The following is a 26,904-nucleotide window of genomic DNA, read 5'->3' as shown; positions in this document are numbered from 1 at the left end:
GTTAGCCCAGCAAATAGGACCAGAACAAAGGGAAAAGTTGTAACCCAGAGTAGACTTGCAACTCTCTGAATCAATAGTCCAATATGAATCTATATAGCCAACCAAATCAACCTCTATGTCAACTCTAAAGTGAATCCAAAATCTAAGAGTTCTTTGAAGAGAATTAAGAATCCTCTTAACTGCTTTATAATTTAGCTCATGAGGCACTTGTATGAACCATAAGTACATGCTAATCATATATGAGATGTTAAGCCCAGTATTGGTCAAACAAATAAGATTTCCAACAAGTTGGCGATAAAAAGTAGCATCAACCAATGGTCAATAACAGTCATACTCAATGGTGACTCCAAAAAGAAAAGGAGATGAAGTTGGCTTGCAGTCAACCATGTGAAAATGAAAAAGATGATCAGAATTTTGCTTTGACTGGAAAAGAGTAGTCCCCGAATTATACTACGAATAATCAATGTCAAGGGAGTAGTGTAGTAACCCCAAGTCAGTCATATCGAATTGCTCTTGGAGAGCCAACTTGATTATCTCAATAGAAATTAAGGAGCTCCTCATAATAAAAAGATCATAAATATAAAATACAATCAACAATGAATCATCCTACTAAACTAAGTACACATTATAATTTGAATGACACCTTGTGAGACCAAAAGCTAGAAGGAATACATTTTGGCATACCAAGCCCAAGGAACTTGTTTGAGGCCATAAAGTAAAATTCTACATCTATACAGAAAAGATGAAACCTAAACAACCTTAAAGGTTGTTTGGGTTCCCTATAGATCTCCTCCTTAAGGTTTTTGTGTCATAAAGACACATCTCAATTACAAAAGGTCTATGTGTATTCAATGCCAACTTCTTCACAAAAACCCTTGGAAACCAAATGTTCCCTATCCACTAACCCATCTACTGCAAACTCCGTCCAATAGACCCACTCACATTGAACCATCTTTGTTCCCTTAGGAAATCGGTTCAAATCCCAAGTAAGAATACAGAGAACAATCATATTCGTACTAAATAACCTTATCCCATCAAGATATGCCTGAAATTGTCGTAAAGCCAGGTAAATGTTTCTTATTATTTGGATGCTTCTCCTCATCAATAGTATTGAGATAAAGGTCAGCAAGTGGACTGAATATTACCCGATCTAGAAGCTCCCTTCATGCAATACCTTCTGGTTGAGAAATGTTTGATCCACGACATCTAAATAATATTCACACCAATAGTTAAGAGATGGTTCAGATTCAACCATTTGAAATAAGGTTTCGCCCTCTGACTCTTAAAGCTCAAAAAATCTTGAATAAGAGGGAACACTTCTACCATTGACATTGGACAGACTTCTAAATGTTTATTGGGATGTATGATTTTAGACAAAACCAGCTAATCAAAGTGGATGTGCATGAGATTTTTCCCTTAGAGTAGTAATATGACTAGCTGCAACTAGTGCATCAAATCCATAGCTGTAATGATCACACAGATCACAATGTAAAAGTCGGTATGTTCTCATTATCCCCAGCAACTCTAAGAGGCCATGTTGACACTTTTAACATAAGGAATTCAAATCCCAAGTATGATTACAGAGTATGCAATCATATTTCTCTTACTTAACCTTCTACCACAAAGGTATGCCTGAAATTGTTGTGAAACCAGGTAATTTGTTCTTTTTATTTTGATGCTTCCCCTCATCAAAAGTATTGAGATAAAGGTCGGAGAGTGGACTGAATATTTCCCAAACAAGAAGCTCCTTTCATAGAATACCTTCTGGTTGGGAAAATGTTCTATCCTCTATGTCTAAATAATATTCACACACAGTTAAGAGAGGGTTCAGATTCAACCATGTGGAATAAGTTTTGTCCTTTGACTCTTCAAGAAACTTGAATAAGAGGGCACACTTCTACCATGACTGAATAGACTTCTAAATGTTCATTGGGATGTACAAATTTGAATGAAAACAGCTAGTCAAAGTGGATGTACGTGAGATTTTTCCCTGATAGAAGCAGTAATACGACTAACTGCAACTAATGCATCAAATCCATATCTGTAATAATCTGCCAGATCACAATGTTAAAGTATGTATGTTTTCAGAATTCCCAGCAACTCTAAGAGGCCATCTTCACACTTTTAACATGATTACAGACCTTCAGATTTTGGTGAAGGGGTGAAGTTGTCAACTAATATTGAGCGGACATAGTTGTAATAAATATAATCACTAAAAAGTTCAAAATTGTGCTCTTTGAACAATCGCCCATGGATTTGACATGCCATTAGATCTTCATAAAGGGCCATATTACATAAAACAATGTACCCTCTCAACACTTCAATTTACTTTGAAATATACCTGCATCAATTTGCAAGCATTGAGATCACAACACGATTAACATTAAAAGTGCCTGTATAAGGTTTTTTTATCAACCAATAATGCGACCTGTGCCAACCAGCCTGAAACTGCTGATACACACTATATGGATCAAAATAATTTACATAATTCTACACTGGGACCTTTTCAAAATAGGCTTATGACATAACATTAATGATGCAATAAAAAAAAAATTTTACGACACTGCAACACCGGGAGAAAAGGAGGTTTTCACAAGAACCATTGGAAGACATTATTCTCGACAGGCAGCTTTATGGGACCAAAGAGAGAGATAACTATCAATACATTTATAGATCTTATGCATATGGAATGCTCGCCAGTATAAATGCTAGGAAATTCATCAGTTTGAAGGAACCTATTGCCCCTTATCACACTAATTTGTTTATCCTACTAGTAAGAACAAGCGATGTCAATAAGATTTAGTCAAGAATTCCATGCCCTCCCTTAATAACACTGTATGTCTTGGCAGCATCTAATAATTTCATCAAGTATCAACTCTAGGACCAGTGTACTTTCCACCTCTAACAAAAAAGTCATTCATATCATCTACCTCCAACCATGCATAACCTTGATCCACGGCAGTCTTTTCTGTCAAGTCATCTAGCAGGAAATAATAGGATTCTCATTAAATCAGATCATTCACAAACAGTAATGTTTATCAGTGCAAACAGGTTCTAGCTACATAAAAATATTGTAAAAGTGGCAGTCTACAAGTAACACATAAGGTCAAGAGTCAAGTATTATGGATAACACACTTACCAGGAAAACATGAATAAGGATAATCTCGATAATATGTGCAATGCCTGCCGGCTGTGTCTGAATAAGGTGGTGCAAGGACATCAAGTACTGCACAAGATGTCACTGCTGTAAAAGAATGTATGTTTCCTCCAGTTGTTGGATATAGTACAGATGGCCCACAGGGAGCAGTAATAACTTTGTCAACCTTCAACTTTGCTAATCTTGCTGCAACAAAGAATAAATACATTTTCTAAATCATATTGCAGAGCCCAAGAGCTTTCCAGAACCCAAATATAGCATAATAAAAACCTAAGGAAAAAAAGTTCTAAGAAATATTAAAAACAATCAGTTGGAATGGCTTACACTCTGATCTGTCAGTATTTCTCTGTAAATCCGAAGGATCAACCCAATCATAGGCTTTCACGTGCATTGATCCGTAAAGAAGCTTGCTCAAGACTATCATCCCAGGATGATCATGCAGTGGAATAACAGCCGATGTTGGCAAGCAAAATATACCTATCTACAAAGAATAATAAAAGTCGGCAATTTTCAAAGCCAAAAAAGCCTGGACTTTCAGAAAATTACACGCTAATTAATGATTCCAAAGTTCCAAACCATTCCACCAAAAGAATGCAATAATAAATACAAAGACTAAGCGAGATATCCCATGTGTCAAGATTTATCTTAGTATCTTTAGCATGTGACCTGTCACCTTGTAGATACTGATAAATTTATTGGTAACTCCTTTCACTTTTAATGAACATGATCTCAAAAAAAGAATTAATAAAGTATGCTGGCCAGTTTTCAATGTTATTGTACCTCCCATATCCATTTGGTCCAGACTCGGTGATTCATGATGGTTGTGTTCTGGTTATAAACACTAGTCATTTATCTTACATCAACAGATTTAGAAATACAATTGTAAAGCTTGAGGGTGAAGCTGGCCACCCAGACCAAGGATCATTTGATAAATGGCTCCTGAATTATGTCAATATCAATCAGGAATGCTACATTATGAAGAGTCACTGTAAAACTAAGTCACAAGGTTCGAATTCGAATTCGAGTTCGTCAATCATAAAATTCTGATGAAATTCGGCAGGGGTAAATATTTGGGAAAAATACATGGCTAGAGGATTTAGAGAATGTTGTTCTTAGTATCAACCATCAGTTGAGGATTCCTCTTTCAGAAGTCTACATCAGCCATACTCCTAGTAGCCTAGGGCAAGCTAATATCCATAGGCGTCCTATTCTGTCTATTAGGGATAATGTTTTGTTTTATCAATCATGGCCGAAGATGGAAGCCAATATGAACTTCCTTATGTGCTGGAGAGGGATCGTGAAGGAGCAGAACATGGAATGGCTTCAGAAATATCTGAACTTGTACTCTACATACATTGAGCCGGGGGTGGATTTAGACAATCTGTAAGATGTTGAATTCATTCTCCCAAACTTATACAAGTCCAGCAAAGAAAAGACGGCTTATGTGTTTCCTCCAGGGTGTCTGGTGACAAATATTAACGAAGCTTTGGAAATCATTATGGTTTGTGTGAAGGAGGAGGATTAGTTCTTTGTTGGTTGGCTGTTAGGTCTGGTTTTATACTGTGGCTTTTAGTTTATCTGGTTATATTGGGTCCTAGGGCTTTTTTGAGATACATTCGTAGGGTCCTTGCTTTTAATTCTGTTAGTTATCAAAATCTTGTATCTTATGTATAGATAGTTCCCGTGTATTCTGGGATTGCTGGTTTTTTGAATAAAGCTGAAGGATTGTTAAGAACTGTTAGGACTCGGATTTGGATATAGTAGCTCCTTTCCTCTTCCTTCTTTGGTTATCACAGATTGTAAATAGTCAACATTATATAATACAACTCTGTTAATTACTATTTGCAGTGTGTTATGTGTGGTATTGGTCTGAAGCATTATCTGTTGATGCGTGTCTTTGTTTCCCTTTCGCTATGTTTGTTCCTATCTAATAATTGTAAACAGAGTAAATTTTGATATTTCCGCTTATATCATTAAAGGGTTTTCGTTTTCCCTTTCCCCTATTCTATCTCCAATCGATGCATATGGGTGGGTAAGTTAGGCAGAGTCCTCATCTGGTTTGAATTTGGAAATTATCCTATAGAGTTTGACAGCTCTTATCAAACTCTGATTTATTGGGTGGATTCTCTCAAAGGATCCTCATATCTCTTTTGGGGCTTTGTCTCTTTTATCCTTTCTTCTTCATCTACAGTAATGTAAGCTTTTACCACTTGTATCCCCAACTTTGTTTTAGGCCTTATGCCTTCAACCCTTTTCTTTCCGATCTCAATCTGGAAAAGGAGTATTAGCAATCTTCAAACAAAAAATTGAAACCTAAATCTCAAGAAGGAAACATAATCTTAAAAAACAGGATTAGAAATTCAGAAATCAATAGGATTAAGCTATGAAATTTTGGATTTTCTAATATTACTAACATCTCATTCCAGTTTCAGAAACAAAATAGCAGGTAAAGGAAGGCAGAAACTATCATCTCAGCAGTACACCCAAGAAACTAAGAATACACTTGAAAAAACTTGGGACAGTTGTAATGATAAACATTGTCATGTATATGTATCAATCATGGTGAAAATACGCTAGGGTATGCCCCTTTTAAATTGTAATTTGTATAGGACGAAAGTCTCGGGTGAGACTAGAGGTTTTCCTTTTCGTTCTTTCCTACTAGTGCCCGTTTGAACAGAGAAACATTGTATTGTTATTGTATTTTCATTTATATAATAAAAAGGCCTCAGCCGTTTACCAATCAAAAAATAATAATAATCGGAAAAAATCAATATTAAAGTTAAATACATTTATTTATTTTTAAATATAAGTAATATATCCATTAAGTTGTCAAAATGGTTTGTCTTTGCCAAATAAAACTCAATATTATTTTGAAATAAAATAATATTATTATAAATAACGATATTATATTAACTATCATAATATTCGGATGAAGTTCAGTAAGGGTAAAAATTCAATGAAATTTGAACTTCGTGGATGGAATTCGGCATGTTCTGTGACTTAGCTGTCAAATGAACCCCTCCTCTCGCCCTTTTATTTGATTCATTTGAATCTGACTACTACTCCTTTTTCCATAGTTTCACCCTCCCAAGACTATGCCTCAGCTCTTCTTCCCTATACCATTGAACATAAAATTCAATACCACCTTGCTCTCCCAAAATCAGAGCAGTTTAGTTCCATTTGGTCCCAAGCAAAATAGCTGTATAGCACAAAACAATCTCAGTCATCATTGCTTGCTACTCCATGACATGAAACTATTGTTGATCCAAACTCAATGATAATCCATTTCATGGGGTTTGCCTGAGTTTTATGTGATTTTTCTGCTGTGAACTTAGTGAGTTGGATAGTTAACTCATGCCACACGCCATACACACCAAAAAACATTAAAAAAATAAAATGCAACATGAACATTAAAACATGAATTTTTTGCCTGTTTACAAATTTTGAAAAATGGCATGCCCCTTCACCCTGCAGGGTGGGTTGCCTCAAAAGAGCCCCATGAGGGTGCTATCCATTGACCCCACAATGACCATTGCCCACAATCCCCTACCAAACACATTTGATTCACTTTGTAGCTAGATTTTGCATAGAAAATGTCTTTCAAGAATTTAAGCATGCTTTACAAAAAAAAAATGGTATTTTTAAGTTGCCGAGTTCAAGTCCAGTCCAAGATTGTGACATATGGTTTGATTTGCATACTTAGACATGGTGAGTGAAAATAATATTGACTGTAAAACTTGACAATATAACACATTCTAAAACATTTTTAAATAACACGTCACAAAATGCATCAAATCAACCTATAAAATATTGGGAAGTGTTTTCTTTATATTTGAATACAAATAGATTACAAAACCACATCATCATGTGAATGCAATAGCTAGCTCACACTACTATGAATTTATAATAATGGTCTCAAAAAATGTTGTCATAAATTGCATATCTAGGCAAGCTGCAAATTACAAGATTTAACAAGAGCTCTATTTGAGCATGAGTCCCTCCCTATTGCTACAAATAGAGGAATTAGATTATTAGTGTACTTAATCTGTAGAAAGTGGGTGCAGTAACTAGTCAACAAATACTTACAAAGATGTGGAAACTAAAATATACTAAAAATAGGCTTTTACAACATATTTGTACATAAGAACTTGTCTTAGAATAGTTGACATAATAGATTTTTTGAATTCATATATACTAATCAAATTCATGACCACTAGTTTTTCTCCAGCTTTGAATCCAAATCGTGGTTCAACAAAATAATGTTGAACTTTAACAAGCAATCAAAAAAATTAATCTTTATGAAAAATATGACAAACTTATGCAAGTGATCTGTAAATTGTTGTAAGAACCATGAGACCAAACTAAAACTAAATTTACTTTTTTCTATGAAAATTATGAGTTTAATCTATCTAATCACCATGATGGTATTTGACTCTAAATGATGATTATATTTTATAGGAAAATATGAATTTTCATTTTGATTATCTTTTAGATTATAATTTAATAGCTTAGTACAATTATTTAATCTAACAATCAATTGCGTGTTATAAACTTCTATTGTAATATTGGCAAAAAGATCTTATGAAATAAATTTATATATATATACCAAAATCAATAACATTATTTATATGTATTTTGTTTAAAAGTTAAAAATTATTATTGCTAAATTTTTAATAATTTTTTTAATTGCTAATAATTTACCTGTTATAATATAATAGAATTAATATAATTAAAAAACTAAACATATACATATTTATACAATTTAATTTTTATTAATATATAAATTTATTATTTAACTAAATTCAAAAGTTATTTTTGAAACTTAAGCATAAAAAGTTTCAAATAAAAAATTTTGAAAATTAGATTTTATTATTATATTTGCTTAATAAGCTATACATCTATCATATAATGATATATTTAAATTATATAATATAAAAAGAATTTCAAAAAAATAATAAAATTTTCATATGACTGGCTTTTTAAATATTTCTCAATAAATAAATAAACATAAACAAAATTAAACTTTAAACTTTTTAATATTAATTTTTTGAACAAAAATCTTGCCCTTAAAACAATTGTGAGAGTTTTGTGCGCTTAAATTTATTCTACCATCTTTTAAATTTAAAACAACACAGGCTCACTGTGTCTTCCGAGAAGAAGTAAATATCAGTTAAAAGGACATTGATACCACAAACAAAAAAATCTGTACTTGTCAGTATGGTACAAGGTATAGTCACATCAATTGTCATGAGCATAAAAATACAGCTGGAAGTGAAACGTGCAAGAGAACTGACAGTATAATTAATGCATCTTCTAATTTTTTTCAATTTTTGTGATTAACAAAATTACTTAAACCCCAGGAAAATTGAAAAGAACCAATTAAAAAATAGAAATTAGTGAAGATAAATTAATTTAAAAATAAATTCTTCTCAAACCTTAAAGTGCAAGTTTTTTTAATTGCACATACTAATAGTAAGGGGTCAAATGAAAACATTAGTTCCCTGCCTATTATATAGGCAGAGACTAATAATTTCTTCTTCCCCCTTCTAAAGGAAAATTAATTGAGGGTCTAATCCTCAAACTTAATGCAAATCATCAGTCAACCTAGACGGCTGCCCGTTTGGCTCTATCTTGCTACTAGATAACAATGACTTCTTTGCACCATGTAGGACATGACCTACGTTGACGCCAGCCAATCCAATCTCTCCTATTACATCTACATCCTCCATAGTTTGCCTTTGGAAATCAGTAATCTTGTCCTCTGTAAACAAGGAGGGCTTCTCATCCTATGCAGTTCAATCACTATAAGAATTAAGCTCATCCAAATCAGAAAGCTAATGCAGCTTGTCCTCATATATTCTTGTCTAGATATCCAAGGTTGTATTGCACAAAAACTAGGTCATTGAAGCATTGTTTCCCTCCTTGTTTACTTCACTAATTTTTATGGTTATATCCTCTTAATATCTTTATAGTTATCTAAAAACAAGATTATATTTTATATTTACTTTTGCTACACACACACACATTAGTATTTAATTAATATTTTCTGTGGTGTAAATAATACTCTTAGCTGATGATATGTTTATTTCTTAGACATGTTCCTTGTTTTTTTAAAAATGATCTTTCCTTAGCATCATTCTGTTTCATGAAATTTTTGACTTGTCCATTTTCTAATTCTCCTATTTCATTTCATTTGGTAAAGATTCTCTTTTGTCTATTATATTTTACTCGCTTACTATGAGGCCTGCTTCTTCCCCTTCTCATATTTGCTAAGTTACCAGTTTGCAAGTTTGCCAAAATTTTGGAAAGGGGTTAGGGTTCGTTTGAGTTCTTTAGTACAAAACATATCAAAATTATTAAAAAAATATGTATATATACATATTTATGAAGTATGAGTTAAAATAAGAATGTAGCATAGTAGCATAAACACATTTAAATAACAAAAACACCATAAACTTGTAATCATAGTGATCTTACCATCATATAGTCATAGTGCTCATACCATCATATAGTTCAACATCAAAGATATAAAACATTAAAAATATATTGTAGCATCAAGTTCAAGTATCATTGTTTCACATTCATTGTTCAACTGGAATAAAAATCTATTAATATTCTAAATTCTTCAATCTTTATCTTCTTCTTAATTATCTTCTTCTCTGGCATTAGTTGACTCAGCGATAGAGCTAAGGCAAATGGGATCAGCAGCAGCAACAATACTGTTGGCATCAAATTCTTCAAAAAATGATAATTAGAGGCCACAAAATATGACAATGAGAGGCCATCAAAAGCATTTCGTAACAACCTTTTAGGGTTGTGGATGCCAACAACTTAATAAATTTTGAAAAAAAAAACACTTATTTGCCATCCACGGGGCCCAAAAAGCATGTGGTTTGAACTGGGTTCGAACTTGGTTCAATTTTTTTGGCCTAGTTCACTTGGTTCGAACCAAATCGAACCAGCAAGCAAAACATGGAACCTTGGTCGAACCAAGTTCAAACCGGACCCAAACTTCGAACCGGTTTGAACTTCTGTAGGTCCAAGGGGAGTGGGGGAGGTACCCGTGCAACTTAGCATATTTGTGGTATTCTTCCTATCTCTCCTTCCACCTCAAACGTATCCTTCACATCCATATCTTCTAGCTTCTAGATCTTGTATCTTAATTCCTTCCATCTATTTATACACCTTGCCCAGCTAGCATACTCTCATTTCTCTTCTCTTACCCTCATAACCTGATGATGGATCAAGGTATTTGATCCGAAACATTGGTGACAATAAAATATGGAGTCAAATCTACAAAAATTATTAGTTAAAATTATATGGACTGGAAATTTAGTATTTTCAAACTCTAGTTGCAGTCACAGATAGAAGCAATACAAGGGTCAAACAAAATTTAGAAAGCAAGCAATTGAAAATTTAGGTTGTTTTGAACCCAATCTTCCCACCAAGAACTTGCTACTCGGATATTCAAAATCTTGTAATCAAGCAATATTTTTTCAATAACTGTAACTTGCAACTCGTAAGACAATTTTTGTAATCCAAAGCTTTGATGGATCTCCCTCAAATAGCTGTTGGAAAAGAAAAGGGTCTTCCCATAGCATGCTTGTAATTCTACAGTTTTAAAGTAATAAGGTCTCTCACCTCAACCTTCGGTTTCATCCTCTCAATGCATGCTGAGAGGCCCTTCATAACCTCCACATTAACATCTATGAAGCTACTGAAGAATAAAAATTTAGAGGTGAGGTAGTACCTTGTTGCCAGAATGAATTGATGTCATTGTTAATAGACTCACTTGGACTCATCAAGACTCACTGTGTCCAGAGGGAACTGATACCAAGCAGAACCTCATGACCCGAGTACTTGACAAGTCTCAAATGTAAGACCTAGTTGCACCAAGAAAATTATATAAAAGAAAAGAAAAACATAAAGATTTATAACAAAATCACTTAAAATGATCTCTCGCACCCTAGAAGCATAATCATTTCATTTTTGAGATGTACATACACAATGAGTACTAAAAGTAAGACTCAAGCTATGGTAAGCAAAAAAAATTTTAAAAACTAAAAAAGCAAAAAATGCATTAAGATTCAAAACAAAATACTAAAAAATGACCTCTCACACAAACTCAAAGTACATTCATTTCATTTTCAAGCATGAAAAGAGAAAATATTGTTTGAACAAAAAAAAACGTCATTGAAGAAAAAACCAGTACATATATTGAGCAAGAAACAATGATTGAAAACCATTTGAAAACCATTTGAGCAAGTTTATAGTGGCCCTTGGTGCATCTGAAGGATACCCACGATGGATTTGGAAGAACCCATGCACAAAGTGAATCAGTAGATCTAAGCTTTAAGCTTCCAATCCTTAAATGAAATATTCTTTCCTCCAATTAATATGAAACTTAATATAATACTCGCTGCAATAAGGGTCTGTTTTATTACAACCAAATGAAACACAAAAATACACTTGGGGAAATAGAGGTTTTCATAATAAATAGCAGAATATCCTTGAACAAAATTGAAAATCTAGATGACAGAGTTTACGAATAATTATTCCCAAAGCTAAAATTGTTTACCAGTGACCTAATCGCCTAATATGGAAGATTGGCTGGAAAGTAAGACCTGCAATTGATTGCTTTTTTGGCAAAAAGCTGAGAATTCTTCCTGGTAGTTTGCCTTCTGGAGACACCTTAACTTCTATAGCTTTTCACTGTTTTCTGCCCAGAATAGGAATGCCGCATGAACCTAGTTCAAACTATAATCCACAACATGGAAGCTGAAGATTCTGAGATGATTGTTCTGGAAATTCGTCCAGAAGAGGGTTTCTACAAGAGCTGTATCCCGTAAAAATCGGAGAAATGCAATTTCTTGCAGAGAGGAAAAGTCAAAACAAGTCGAAAGATAAGAATGCCTTCTTTGAACCCGGTGTAGCCTCTTATAAAGAAACTCCTTCCCAGAAAGAATTCAATCACTCAAAAGCCTAACCTTTGAACTTATGAATAAATTATTATTCATTTTATATTCATTAAATCTCCACCATGGCACTCACTGGATGTAACAATGTTATAACTTGATGTTAGAACTTAAGTGTGGCCCCAACATTAAACATGATGAAGAATTAAATATACTGCAAATAACTTCAGCTTTTTGGGCTAGTATTTAATTATTTCTTCATTCCCTTACTATTTGATTAATTTTCTAGTCTTAGGTGATGGAAAAGGCTATATATTTCTTCTTAGTTAACCATCACTTGGAAGCAGACATTACAGTCCTCCCTTCCTGGGATTGCTGGTCCTCTAGCAATCGCATAACTATCTACTGCTCCACTCTGATATACTTGTCTAAACACCACAATTTATGAAGCAACTCAATAGAGTACAAGTGTGACAATACATCCAGCAAATCAATTGGATCCCACGCCAAAATATGAAACCCATTGTATAGGGTGAAAAGTTGTAGCTCATCAAGCCACCCAAATTTGGTCAAACATCTATTGTCCATAAAAATAAACCATCATCCCAAGTATCATTACCCACCTGCAAGCCAATAACAACATTTATTGACCCTTCTCCATTAAGAGCAACCATATTGAAACAAGAGCAGATTCCTCCCATTCAATCAAGTATCCAATAAATAGAAAGCTAACCAGAATATGTGGAGATGAGGACCCATTCGAATAAACATTTTCACCTCCATTTAAAGCAAAAAGTCATCTAGGCATGCACCATAGGAGGGAAGATAAGACAAGATAAATTTATTAGTGTCCAACAAGATACCACAAAAGGGTCTAAGGGACTAAAAGCATACAATGAAGGCAACAACCAACAGCAAGAACACCAAACAGTGATCGAAAAAGGAACAAACAATAAAGCAAGAGACTCACGAAAGAAAACTAAAGGTCTTTCTAGGCGGGAAAAGGTCTAGCATCAAAGGATAAGGTCCAGGGCAGGGATAAGCCCTAGACCGTCTCAGAGTACCAGTGGAGGTGGAGTCTTGATATCGAGTAAACCCGCTGCCAAGTCTCACAAGCTTGGTGTGACTGGAGGTAGGAAGATCGAGCGGTCTCTTTGTGCTCCAGACCGGAGACATCAACGAGAAAAAGGAAGCGATAAGCCGATTCGAACTCTATCTCAAAGGGAATAAATCCTACAAAGTATTATTGCGAAGTCGCATGGCCTCTTGGAAGTAAAGAGCAAGACATCACTAGTTGATGTAGCTAAAGAAAGACAAAAGAGACCTGCACTCTCTGAACAGGCAATGAAACCCCCTAACCTCGTAATAAGTGGGGCACCGAAAGATAAAATGAGTCCCTGTCTCGACCTTGGCCAAGGCACAAAGGCGACAAACCAAGCTAGCTCTATCGATCTAGTGGTCGATCTGGATGCGAAGTCAATGGGAGCCAACTCTGAAGGAACCCAAGGAGATGCAAAGGGCATGGCTCAAGCATCAAGACAAGTAGTAAGGGTGCACAATGACCCCGTCCTGAATATCCAAAAAGTGCTCGACATAAAAGGACATCTTCGGCCGAAGACCCCCTGAAGGATTGCACCAAGTCATAATAATGTAATGTTTGTAAATGTCAAGTCTGACATGACTGATCAACTCCTATTGTGAGGGAAGACGGTGGGCGGGAGCATCCAGAGAGAACTGGACGGGAGGAAGATGATCAATCTCAATCCTGATCAAGCTCAACAAGGCAGAAGCTTTAGCATACCAACAATAGGCTTTGTCATCCGGGTCAAAACCAGCAATAATCAAAAGCAGCACGCCAAGTAGGACTATCTGAGATGCCCATCCGCAAACCGCGAAGATAGTGAAGGAACCAAACCAGGTCAAAGATGGCTCTGAGTCTAAAAGGATGAGCACCAAACTCGAGCAAAATGATATTGTTGCGAGTAGACAGATGACATCTAATGGTGCATTTAAGGAGAAGGATATAATCTCTCCCTATAGAGGTCCAGTCAATGTCCAAAGAGAGGGCCCAAACAACACAACTGCAAAGCACAATCAGTCTGACCAAGGCGCCAAAAGGGGCAGCTTGGACGTAGTGCCCTGAAAGTTATGTTTGAAGCATTGTCTCTCAAGCATATCCGGGGAGCCAAGCCCCTTGTTGACTCTAGGTTGCATGGAAGGTCCATTTCCTTGTGCACCTCCTTTCTCCACATGTTACCTTGCAACTAAATTTATGCTATAGGTATGTTTTTACGCACAAGAACACCCTCTACTCGCCTTTTTTGAGTTCTCAAGCTAGATGAAGTGGATGTGCCACACACACGTTGACCATAATTGGAGTCCACATTACCTAGCCATATCTACCTTGGTTTTTGCTGCCAAATCAGGAGTAACAGATACTAAATAGTTGCTCGTGCCCTCACTTTTTCTAATTTCTTCTTGTAATAGCTAAAACATATATTTATAGTTAAACTTAGTTATATTGTAGTAGCTTTATTTAGTGGACAAGTGTAATTATGACACACTGATTGATTGAGCAAGTTTTGGGTAGTTGTCGATAGAATTCAGTGGCAAACATCTGCAACTTTATATCTTATGTTATGTGAGTCAATTATCTATGTTTAATTCAATTCATTGCACTTTGGTAATTGGATATACATAGAGAAAGTAAACTTTTTGGGTCATCGCTTTCAAAGTTGGATTAAAATAACCATACAACGGGACAGCTAGTTAAAGAACCTATAGAATCTAAGTAGAAAGAGAAGACAATCTTGGTATATTTATGGAATATAACTATGAAAGAACATATATGGAAGGAAGAAAAATGAAAGCAAATCCACCAAGAGGTTATTTGTGATTACTTGAGTAAGCAAGGAAGTATACATACACCTTGATCATATGCCAAAACTACTTGCAAGACATTTCTTAATACTTTGTAATGTCCCCTTTTTGGGGCATTAAAAGTTCCCAAGTTAAGTTCATATAATATTACATTTTACTTATGAGAATTTGAAGCAAATTTATAAAATAAGGTCAGTTTATTATTATAGAGGGAGTGAAAAGAGGACAAAGAGAAAAAAAGGATGAGAGGAAAGGAAGGAAGCTCAAGGGTCACCTATTGGGTCTTCAAAGGAGGAAGGAGTTCACTTTGGCCATGCTTGGATATTGGTTTTGTGTTGGAGATTTCTCTTGGAGAAATCAAGGAAGCTTCAGCTTCTTTTCAAGATCCAAGGAAGCAAACCCTTAGGTTCTTCTTGGGTGGGTTGGCTGTAGCCCCGATTTCATCTTTTGTGGTGGATTCTCATCACAATTCACATCTAAGATTATAGGTGCATTTTACTGATTCTTTCCAATCTGACTGATAGCACTGTGTTTAAAGACTGGATTAGATGTTATTCATGTTATTGTATTGCTGTTGTATAATGCAATAACATAATTTTGAGGGATTTATATGAGCAACTGGTTCATACTGTTGGCTTTTCATAGCATAATTTATTTGTTAAATTCTGAAAACAGTTTGTGAGAAAAAATGGAGATAATATCCAATAGGGATATTACATACTTCAAGACCTGGCTGTCAAATGGAAGTGAGAAGCACCAATACGACAAAGAGAAATATGTTTCTAGGATAGAAGAAAATAAGAAGAAGAAGAAAGAAATACAGATAAGTGTTGAATCTCACAAAACTAATGCTCATGTACCCAAACAAAAATTGGAAGACGCCAAAAAGAGTCATACAACAAAGCAAGAGGTGAGGCAATTCCTAAAGATCATAGAGCAAAGACAATGAAGAAGCTAACAGAAATAGCCGATCAAAGCTTAACAATACAATCCTAAGTCAAAGCCCATCCCAAGAATGAAGTCAAAGCTGGAGCATAAGTTAACATCAAAGTCCAATAAAGAAAACAAAAACACTTGCATTACAAGAAACAATACATGTGCAGAGTGGAAATTGATAACAAGGCACTGACTGCTACAAGAAAATATGTGGATCAAATTCTCCAACCAAGTATGAAAACCAGTACAATAACAAGTAGACAAAAAAGGATGGAGATAGTATCTAAAGACCCATTATCAGAACCTTATGAAAGTGACATCCAAGGTATTGAAAGACAAGAATAAAACTCCTGGGCCAAAGACAAATAAGAAAGAACTTGAAGGCAACTCATGAGTACAGAAAGTTGAGACAGGACAAGTTGAGCATTCCTAAATTGCCAAGAGTACAAGAGAAACACCAGAGTATCCAAATAAAAACCCCATAAGAATGCAGTTCCAATCGTTAAGGATGCATCTAAACAAAAGCATGGTGACTGCCCCATCATGTTCCAATTACTGACAGGTTTTTGTTTGCCAAATAGGCAATGAATTGAAGGATCCTGCAAGACATTATGAAATTATAAGCAGCACATGGCCAGGAAGCTGGATCAATCCTTCATAATAAGCTGAAGAGGCATATGTATTAGCCGGTACATAGAGGTTGACCTAGCTTCCAAAACATTTGGGAAAGGCTAAAGAAATCTTTTGAAGAGGAATTCTAGTTCTATAGGATGATAATGAAATTGTAGTGGGGATTTCCAAAGCAAAGCAATCTGAGAGTGTCAAAGCCTATACGTGAAGGCTCAAAGAACTCCAAGTACAAATAGAAAAGGAACCAGCCAACAACCTCAAAAAGAGATGGATTCATTGAAGTTCTCATTCCCTGATACAGAAAAAAAAATGATGAAAGTTGTACCAATTTCTCCAGATCTAGAAGAATACAATTGGGCTATAGACGTACAGTGAAGAGAACATGACCTTGTACGACAAGAAAAAGATAGAAGAGGATGAAGTTTTAAATGGTAGCAACAAGAATGAAACTGGAACTCTACAAGCCTTAAAAAATATATGATGCTGATGGAACTAAAGGTAGAGAAAAAAGTAGTGAAATCAAAGAACTTGGGTACAAAATGTAAATGCAAAGAACATATGCAAACAAAATTTATGACGAAATGATCCTATCAAATGCTGGGACTCAATCATGGAATGCCCAGATCATTTTAAAAACTAGACACAGGTAATCTTTAGCAAGGCAAACAGTCCACTCGACCAAGTACACCCCAAAAGAAACAAAATAATAACAATGGCCAAGCCAATATTGAAGCAACAAAAGGTCTAGTAATGTATTCAACAACAACAATGTAAGCAAAAGGAAAATACAATGTGACTCAAAAGGATGCCCTATTATACAACATCAACAATGCAATGCATGGAGGCACTTTTTCAAAGATTGTCAAAGCAATCTTAAAATGCAAGACTCCTGTGCAAATGGTACAAACCAAGAGACATTGACTACCCAAAAACAACAAGTTACCATCAATATGATTGACATGAGCAACAAGACCATGAAGTTTTGACAATCACATGGGCACAAACCAAAAACAGCAGTATATTCAAACCTACGTATGGAGAAAGAAAGACTTATTGACACAAAAGTAGAAGAGAAACAAGCCATGGAAAAAGAACTTTAGTGCTCCAAATGAAATGCAAGTATTTCCATCAAACTCGAGTTTGATAAAAATGTTGGAGTATTTCAAGCCACCATACCAATTAAAATGTAAACTATTTTGCAAAGCCTGCTCCAATTAAGTACTGCAATTTTTATCACAATAGATTGTCACCAAAGAGAAGGAAAAACAAGCCAAGAGAAGGGTTAAAAATTAATAGTGGAACCTTCATTGCATGACAGGCAAATAACATATCCCAAGCTACTACTGGCTAATGTAATGAAGAAACCTATCATAGTACACATGGAGATACTAAAGAAGAATTGAAAAAACACCAAAATCTATAGTGTTGGGTGAATGTACCAATCAAAGGTCCATGGAAAAGTCTTGGCAAACTTTCCATATGGCCAACAACATTTCATTTGATGGTTGTCGATTAACAAGGAATCAAAGTTCTAGGGGCCCCAATGGCCCAAAAGGTACTTATATGAAGTTAATCGTTTATCTTAAATTTTATTGTTATTTCCTTGAACAAAAAGGCATATGATGCATTATTAGGTCAAGGAAAATTGACAATAATCAAAGCCAACTACAACTGGAAGAAGAAAATATCTATTGAAAATGAAGAAAGTATGCAATAGATTTGAGAAATCAAGTCAAGATCAAGTAAGCACTTCTTCAAATGCAAGCTTGGACTAACGAGAAATTCAAGTGGCAAAAGAAAGGGTCCTAGGAGTCGAGTAACAAGGGATTCTTGTATTAAGAAGATTGCTCTAAAGATGAAAAAAGTTCTCTAAGAGGATATTCCAATGGCAATTTATGAGTTATTTCAGCCAGAATGCAACACAAATCATGGAAATCAAAAAGGAGAACGGTAAGGAAAACATAAGAAAAAGACCATACAACACCACCATGTCATGTTTTTTCACTTATGGAGAATACAAGGTATGAAATGCAAGGCTAAATGACACACTTGTATACAAATTTGAACAAAACATAAATCTAAACAAAACACAAAAACTAGCAGGAGTAAAGTAAATTTGAGAGAAGGAAGTTGAAACATGCATTTCCTAACAACTAGTTCCTAGACATATCAGTAGTTGAAGATTCTAATGAACTTCATCTCCATCACCCAACCAAGTCATACAAAAAGGTATTACTAAAGCATAATTCATTAATACAATTCATGCACATTCATTCATCTATTCATTCCTAGACATATCAGTAGTTGAAGATTCTAATGAACTTCATCTCCATCACCCAACCAAGTCATACAAAAAGGTATTACTAAAGCATCATTCATTAATACAATTCATGCACATTCATTCATCTATTCATTTTGTTATCATACACTTGACCTAATGGCCAACTTGACAAGTTGTCGTGAGTTGGATAACAAAAAAATCACTTGTTATAAAGTCATCTACATATCTTATTATCAATATGAGTTATAGTACTCATTCGTTATTAGGGTTAATTGGTTTTAATACCAAAAAATCTTCATCTAACAATAAAATAGACCCATGAAGATCATGCTTACCCCCTCATGGGTATTAGTCTGAGATGTCCAATTCAACCAAACTAGATATCAGCCCAAGCACAATTCAAACTAGTCTACGGTCCTCGTCCAATTCGTTTGTGGGTTCGGTCCACCGTGAGCTGGTTCAAATCAAGCCTCAAGCCATTTGGACCCTAGCGGACCAGCCGCCTAGCCGACGAATCACGTCAAACTAGGGCCCACAAACGACACTTAATGAATTTTTGGCAAATTTTATAATATTGCAAGCTTACAAATTCCTACACCTTTGCAAGCTTACAAATGACTAAAAGAGGTAAGTTCTAGTTTCATTTGTTTTTGTTTTTATTTAAGTTGTTTTTTCCATTTTACTTTTCTATAAGATCTACCAAATTTTTTCCCATATTTTTTGCTTTTACATTGAGTATGTATACAATTGCTTGCCATAGGAAAAGGAACTACAATGGCATCTACCTCTTCCTTAGTAGCAATACCCAACAAAAATTAGAACCACATTCTAATTCTCCTCTGTTGAAGTATGTTGATATTGTAAGAACTCTTCTAGAAGGTGGCACATTCCGTTGGAAAATGTCAGGGCTGTGATGTAAAAAGGATAGAAGAGAAGTCACACAATGCCTCGGGAAAAAAGGTGCACCTATACCAAATGCAACGGTATTAAAATCTATTACAAAGCATGAGGCAGCTAAAGAGAAAAAAGAACATTAGCAAAATACAACCATTGGTACTAAAATTTAAAAAAAGGGAATGCAATCCCCCTCTAAAATTTTGTGATAGAAGACCACCCCTTTTATGCTACCTCGGTTGGTCTTCATACCAAAAGTGAAGCAACACACAAGAAAGGGACCACTAGAAATTGCATTTCAAAATTAGATTCGAAAAATTGCCAACATTGATGCGGCAAGATGCTTGTTTGCAAGTGGGCTGCCTTTTAGTGTTTTTCGTTCTCCATATTGGAAGATGTTAAAAAGTGTCGATGAAGTTCCAAGAGGTTATAAGGACTCTGATTATGTGAGAGTATGGACCACCTTGTTGGATCAAGAGGTCAAGGGGATTGACGACCAATTGAAGCCCATAAAGGATTCATGGAATGAGAGAAAGGTACCAATTGTTTCAAATGGGAGGAAAGCTGCAAGAAATCGTCCCTTGATCAATGTCTTGGCGGAGTCCCCTAAAGGGGCAATGTTTTTGAAACTTGTGGATTGTAAGGTGCAAGTAAAAGACGGGTCATTTATTGCTAATTTTTTCATCTCTACCCTTGAAGAAGTGGGTGCTAGAAATGTTGTCCAAGTCATAACAGACAACGCAAAGAATTGTAGAGCTATTGGTTTGTTAGTCAAAGAGAGATATTGAAATATCTTTTGGACACCTTGTGTGGTCCATTTACTCAATCTTATGCTACAAAAGATTGGGAACAAAATTAGGTGGATCAAAGAGGTGTATGTAGAGGCTGAGGACATCCATATGTTTGTCACAAGCAACCACATGACTCAAGGAATATTCAGAATGTTGTCACATTTGGAGCTACTAAAGGTAAGTGAACTTGAGCTCAAGTTAGTAATTTAATTTAAAAACAGAGTATCTTACAATTTCTGATTTTTAATATTTTGGTTGTATAACATGCATTCTTTTTTAAAGTATTCTCTAATAGTTGTATTTTTTTGCTCTAATTTATGTTACAAGTTGCTAATACTTGTTTTGCATCAAATTTAATTGTCTTGAGATGACTTGTGTAAATCAAAGAGGCATTTTGCAACATGGTAATCAGCAACAATTGGGCTACATGGAGGCAAAGCAATAGTAAGAGGGAAAACAAAATAAAGAAAAAGTTATTGGACAACTCATGGTAGGAATGTGTGATCTCATTAAGTTCACCAAGCCCATTATGAGCATGCTTACATGCGCTAACATGGATAGGCCTTGCCTTGGAGAGATCTATGATGGCATAGATTCAATGCTTGAGAAGATTAAGCAATTTGTAAATGAAAAAGAGTAGCCCCAAGAGACTTTCTTCAGACAATTGCAAGCGATTGTTGTAGAATGATGGAACAAAATGACCACTCCTCTACATTTTCTTGCCTATGCATAATGCCGAAATATTATAGCACCCAATATACTGGTCTATCAAGAAAGTTGCCTCCCTATAGAGATTAAGAAATGTCTGATGGGTAGAAGGCAACATTTGGAAGACTCTTTCCTAATGATGATTTACTAGATTTGATTCCAGATGAGTTCATAGAATTTGTGAATGCAAGAGGTCTAAGTAATGATGCACTTCATCATAGGTTTAGAGAGAATGCTCGTTGTTGTTGGTACCTCCATGGCCAAAAATTCCAAATGCTGCAGCCCCTTGCAATCAAAATTATATCACAAGTAATTTTATTTTTTTTTAAATTAGTTTACTTTATCGTCATGACTAGCAAATAATTTTTATTTTATGAGATTAATAATTTTATTTTGATCATTTTCTTGGTCTTGTCTTCATAGGTTGCAAGTTCACTTGCATCAAAAAGAAATTGGAACACACAGTCTTCCATCCATTCAGTGAAGCGCAATAGGTTGCAGTGAAAAAGAGCAAAGAACTTTGTATTTGTGCATTACAACTTGCATCTCGTATCACACAAGAGTAAAGAATGCAATGAAGGGGAGATGAAGAGGTGGGATATAAATGTAGAGCTTGCGGACTTGGATGCTTCCACTTCTCTACCTGTACTTAATGAATTTTAAGATTTTGACACCAAAACTATTATTGCTGCAGCTGATCCAATTGGCCTTAGCTCTATTTGTGAGTCAACTAATGCAAATGAAGAAGAAGATGATGATGATGAAGATGAATATCAATAAATTTTTGATCCATTAATTGAACTTCAAATAATGATACTTGAACTGATGTTATGATTTAACTATAACGTTTTGAATCTTTGATGATGAACTTGAAGTATATGATGGTACGACAATGATTCACAATGCTATGACTGCAAGTATTTTTGTTGTTTAAATGTTTTTAATGATATTGTGACATTCTACTCTTAACTCATGCTTTTAGGCTACATATGTGTGTGTGTGTGTGTGTGTGTGTGTATACACACTAGCACTTGCACCCAAAAGAGTTGCAATATTTTAGCTGATAGTAAAATATTTTAGTATTATATTATTTTAGCAAAAAATGTTAGACAACAAATAGGAATATGCATTTTTCTCTTTTTTCCCTCTATCTATGTGAAGGATTACACCAATAACAAGATATATTGCATCATTTGAAAAAGGTGGACTACATGTTTCAATGTTGAGTAATTTTTCATTCTTTAATACGTATCATAATTTACATAGTAAATTGCAATATGTTTCCAACAACCCACATGTTGTAAGAGATTTTTTGCACAACTTCTACCATTTCAATTTTACAAATTTGCACAGTTTGAAGATAGTTGTATTTTCAGCTTATACTCTATATTATCTTTCAATTGTTTGTGTTGATGTTGTTGGAGAGGCTTCCAAGATTGTCTTGATACGACCTCAGCCAATTCATTGAAGTAGAATCAACTGTCAATCCTACTTTTTCTTCCTCTCTTCGACTTCATCTTCTTCCTCTTCCTCTTCTTCCACTTCCTTTTCCTCTTCCTCGTATTCTCATCCACCACCACCTCTTCCTCCTCCTCCTCTCCTTCTTCTCCTCCTTCTTCATCGTCTTATCCTCCCTTTCCTTGTACTTTTTCTTCTCCTTCTCCTACTCTTTTTGCTTCTTCTTACCCTTCCCCTTCTTCTTCTTCCCCCTTTTCTTCTTCTTCTCCTTCTCCTTCTCCACCTCCTCCTCCTCTTTTTTGTTCTTCTTCTTAACTTCTCCTCCTCTTTATGCTTCTTTTTCTTATCCTTCTCTCTTCTCCTTCCCCATCGTCTCCTTCTCCTTCTCTGTCTTTTTCTTATCCATCTTCTCCTCCTTTTTCTTTTGTTTCTTCTTCTTCTTCTTCTCCTCCTCCTATTTTCCTTCTTATTCTTCTTCTCATTTTGTTGCTTCTTCTCCTATCATTGCTTCATCTTCCCCCTCTCCTCCTCCATTTGCTTCTCCGCCTTCTTCACTTTCTCCTTTGTCTTCTCATTTTTCTTGTTCTCCTTCTTCTTTTGTTCCTTCTTATTCTTCATCTCATTTTGCTTCTTCATCTTCCCCTACTCCTCCTTTTTCTTGGTGTTCTCCTTCTCCATTTGCTTCTTCTCCTTCTCCACTTTCTTCTTTGTCTTCTCCTCAATTTTCTTCTCCTCCTCATTTTTCTTCTCTTTCCCTTCTTTTTCGTTTTCTTCCTCTCCTCCCCCTCCTCCTATCTCCCTTATCCTCCTTTCCTTTTCTTCTCCTCCTCCTCCTCCTCCTATTTCTTCCCCTTCTTTTGTTGTTTAGGAGAAGAGAGACTATTTATGGTTTTTTTCACTATTGCCTTCTTCACTCTAATTAAACTTGCTTATACTGTTTTTTCAATATAATACATAAAACATCAAGTTTCCAACTTTATGTTGAATGCCATAAGAGCCTGATGTTTATTAGTTTCTGAATAAGATAGGGTCCTTGTATTACTCCAAGAGTCTTTTCAAAGAGCTTTTATTAAAAGCAAATTGTATTCCTAAAAAATGGAAGGAGGTAAGTTGAAGCGAGGGTCCTTGTATCACTCCAAGAAGCTTTGCTTCAAGAGTAAGTTGTATTCTTTAAAAATGAAAGGAGATATAGGGAATGTTCATCATAACATGTTTAATATGATTTTGGGGTAATTTGTTACTTTTATAGAATTCAAAATTTAATATATGACTTGTGTTTAAAATCCTAAATCAAAAGGAAAAAAATATAGATTTCAATAGAAAAATATAGAGTACAATAAATATAAAGCTTAGTAATACAATTCTTGCGTATACACGTGATTAATAAAAAACATTTCTTCTATTGTTTTAAAAGAATATATTAAAACCAAGTTCATTTTTTTTGTGAGATTTAAGCTTTTTTACAAAATAAAAAATAAATTAATGTATTTAATTCGAGCATGTACTATGAATTTTGATTAATTTTTGGGATTTTCTTTCATCATCCAGCAGGCTATCATGCTGATTGTTCAAAATGATAATTTTCTGATTTGAAGATGTGACCTTGATCTTTTACAAGCTGAGAAACTGATAGACACACATATATTCATTAAGGAGGTATTGGACTACTAGTCGGTTTTAATTCAAAAAATCAAAAATTTAACGTACCCATTATTTAAGCTTCTCCCATTTTCTCAACCTCTAATGAAAACGTGTTTATCGTAAACCGGAAAACATTTGTGGCAAGAATTATTAGCACAATCATCTAGAGACCACTACAGTGCAACAAGCAGTGGCAAGTAAAAATGCTTGGTGTTGCTTCCTTGAACATCCTTTCCTCTCCTCTGCCTGTTCCTTCCAATTGCAACGCCATAAACCACATACCATCTCTTCCGGTCACCCCTTTCAAAAAGTGCACTGGCATGGAAGAAGAAAAATCCAAAAAACAGGGTAGTAAAGAAGCAAGGCAAGGAAGGAATGGAAAAGGAAAGGAGAAGCAAGTGTTAAAACATAAAGGGTGGTATGCTACAACGCTCAGGAAGGAAAAAGACATGACACTTGGGGAGGATCAAGTGGCATACAAAGTGGAGGGGGTGTTATTCAAGTAAAAATTCAGCTATACGAAGACACCGTGGGTGAAGCCCATGGCGCTACAAGAGCCTTCATACGTTCCTTTCACACCGCAAGACTTTGCCAAGCCATAGACTGGCAGAGCCCCTCTTTCCAAATCCAAGAAAATATTGCCCAATCTCTATTCTCCCTGCCCCACTAATCCCCTTAACCCCTTTATGATGGTAAACAACCCCGATTATCCTGCCCCTACCAGGTAAGGGATTTTGGGGGAGCCCCTTATCACAAAGGAAAAATCGAAGCTTCTAGTCAAGAGCATAAATTGGAGTCATTGAGTCAATATTTTATCACTACCCAAGCAATCTCTATCGTGTTCTTGACACCACATTTGTATGCCTGATGCAATAAATGTGAATTGTGGTGGACTTCCCTTTCCAATAAAATAGCTAATTCAATGTAAAAGACCATACACTATTTCCAGTGATCACAAAAGAATAATTGACTAGCAGTAAACTTTCTTGGGTGAGATATCATGATTTTCTGTCTAGAAGTTTTTGTGTGTATGTGTGTGTGTGTGTCTATATATATATATATATATATATATATATATATATATATATATATATATATATATATATATATATATATATTAGCCGATAGGCTATGTTAGTCAATATAAAATGACTTGTTTGTGTATTAATAACTTCTAATAAAGCGGTCATTACACTTTGTTTACCACATTGACGGGTAACACTACACATGCAATTAGGTCCTACTTAGTGTTAGACCATTTAAACACACTTTGGACTAACACTATGAATGCAATGAGATCCTACTTAATGAATGACCATGCAAATATATATGTCTATAATTTTTGCATTTTTTGTTTCTAACAAACCCAAACCGCTTTTCAAAAAAAATCCCTACCATTGAACTGGTCCTTCGTACCCAAACCCGAATTGGCATCCTAGGAATTAGTGATACAATAAGTTTTCTTAATAAGGAAAATAGTGTAGACCAAAAAGTATACTCAACCCATGGGGTTACACAGAATGGTCCCACTCTGCTCCTGGGTTATAGAAAATTGACATGTACACTACTTGCATAGTCTTTCATTAAATAGGATCTCACTGCATTCATAGTGTTAGTCCAAAGTGTGTTCAAATGGTCTAACGCTAAGTAGGACCTGATTGCATGCCTAGTGTTACCCATCAATGTGGTAAACAAAGTGTAATGACTATTGTGTTTGTTTATGAACTGATTCTTATTTCACGTGGGGTTATGAGGTGTGAAGCTTTATTAAGAAGTTATTAATACATAAACAAGTCATTTTATATTGACTAACGTAGAATATTGAATTGTTGTGCAACATCATGTATATCATCCAAATGAGTGAATAGTTGAATAGTCACATACATTTGTACTTATTTGGAAACCTCATGAAATAGCAGGTGATGGGTTCATGTCTAGTGTGTTTGTAATAGTTTGTTGTTGTAGAAAGAAAAATCCATATAACGTCCATTATTCATTTTTCTAATTAAAAGATTAGAAATTTTCCATATTTGTGCAAATTTGTGTTGATGTGTTCATGAAAATATTCTCTAGTTAGTAAATTGGCAAGATCTTGCAGTCCTGAATGTGATTGCTAAAAAATTCCATTGCACAAGATAACTTGGCACAGGATATTTGGATAATAATAGGTGGTAGCAACCATAGAGAATAGTGTTCGAGAATATGGTATCCATGGAGGAAGGACCCAATCAAAGATGTTAATTTGTTGGAAATGCTTGGCTTAGTGGTTCACCTTCTGTAACATTTTTAGTGCACCCTAAATGTGAAAGAAAAAAAACTTTTAGAATTTTCCTTTTAGACTATAGCCTTCACATGGGTGGAATTGATGATTTTTAAACGAAAGGAACATCTAACAAAGACTTATTCAGAGTTTGATGGAAGGCTCATGTGCTAGAGCAAGAGCATACTTGTGGACATGCTACTTTAGGATGTGAAAAGAAGATAGTGTAAGTCCCATGAAAAGAAGAATAAGCTATGGTATAAATCAACCTTACTGAATTAGGTATAGATGTGGCTATGGTTACAAGAATCTAGTAAGCAAATCCATGAATTTTTTTTAGGGATGCAATTTGT

The 26,904-nt window shown here is 35.1% G+C and overlaps 1 protein-coding gene across 2 annotated transcripts in view; it reads right to left on the bottom strand.

Moving 5' to 3' along the window:
- Positions 1-2,377: 2,377 nt before the first annotated feature.
- The window catches only part of LOC149566117 (plant cysteine oxidase 3-like), a 113,414-nt gene continuing 88,887 nt past the window's right edge, over positions 2,378-26,904 (bottom strand). For both annotated transcript variants that reach the window (XM_089819547.1, XM_089819548.1), the window contains exons 3-5: positions 3,482-3,638; positions 3,140-3,343; positions 2,378-2,980 (exon numbers count right to left, since the gene is read on the bottom strand). In XM_089819547.1, coding sequence (XP_089675673.1) covers positions 2,865-2,980; positions 3,140-3,343; positions 3,482-3,638 — 477 coding nt within the window. In that variant the 3' untranslated portion in view covers positions 2,378-2,864. The remainder of the gene's footprint in view (positions 2,981-3,139; positions 3,344-3,481; positions 3,639-26,904) is intronic.

The sequence above is a fragment of the Cupressus sempervirens genome, chromosome 3 (genome assembly GCF_028749045.1).
Source record: "Cupressus sempervirens isolate cs-2001-9-10 chromosome 3, ASM2874904v1, whole genome shotgun sequence".
Lineage (NCBI taxonomy): Eukaryota > Viridiplantae > Streptophyta > Pinopsida > Cupressales > Cupressaceae > Cupressus > Cupressus sempervirens.
This window is presented reverse-complemented; position numbering and strand designations above follow the sequence as displayed.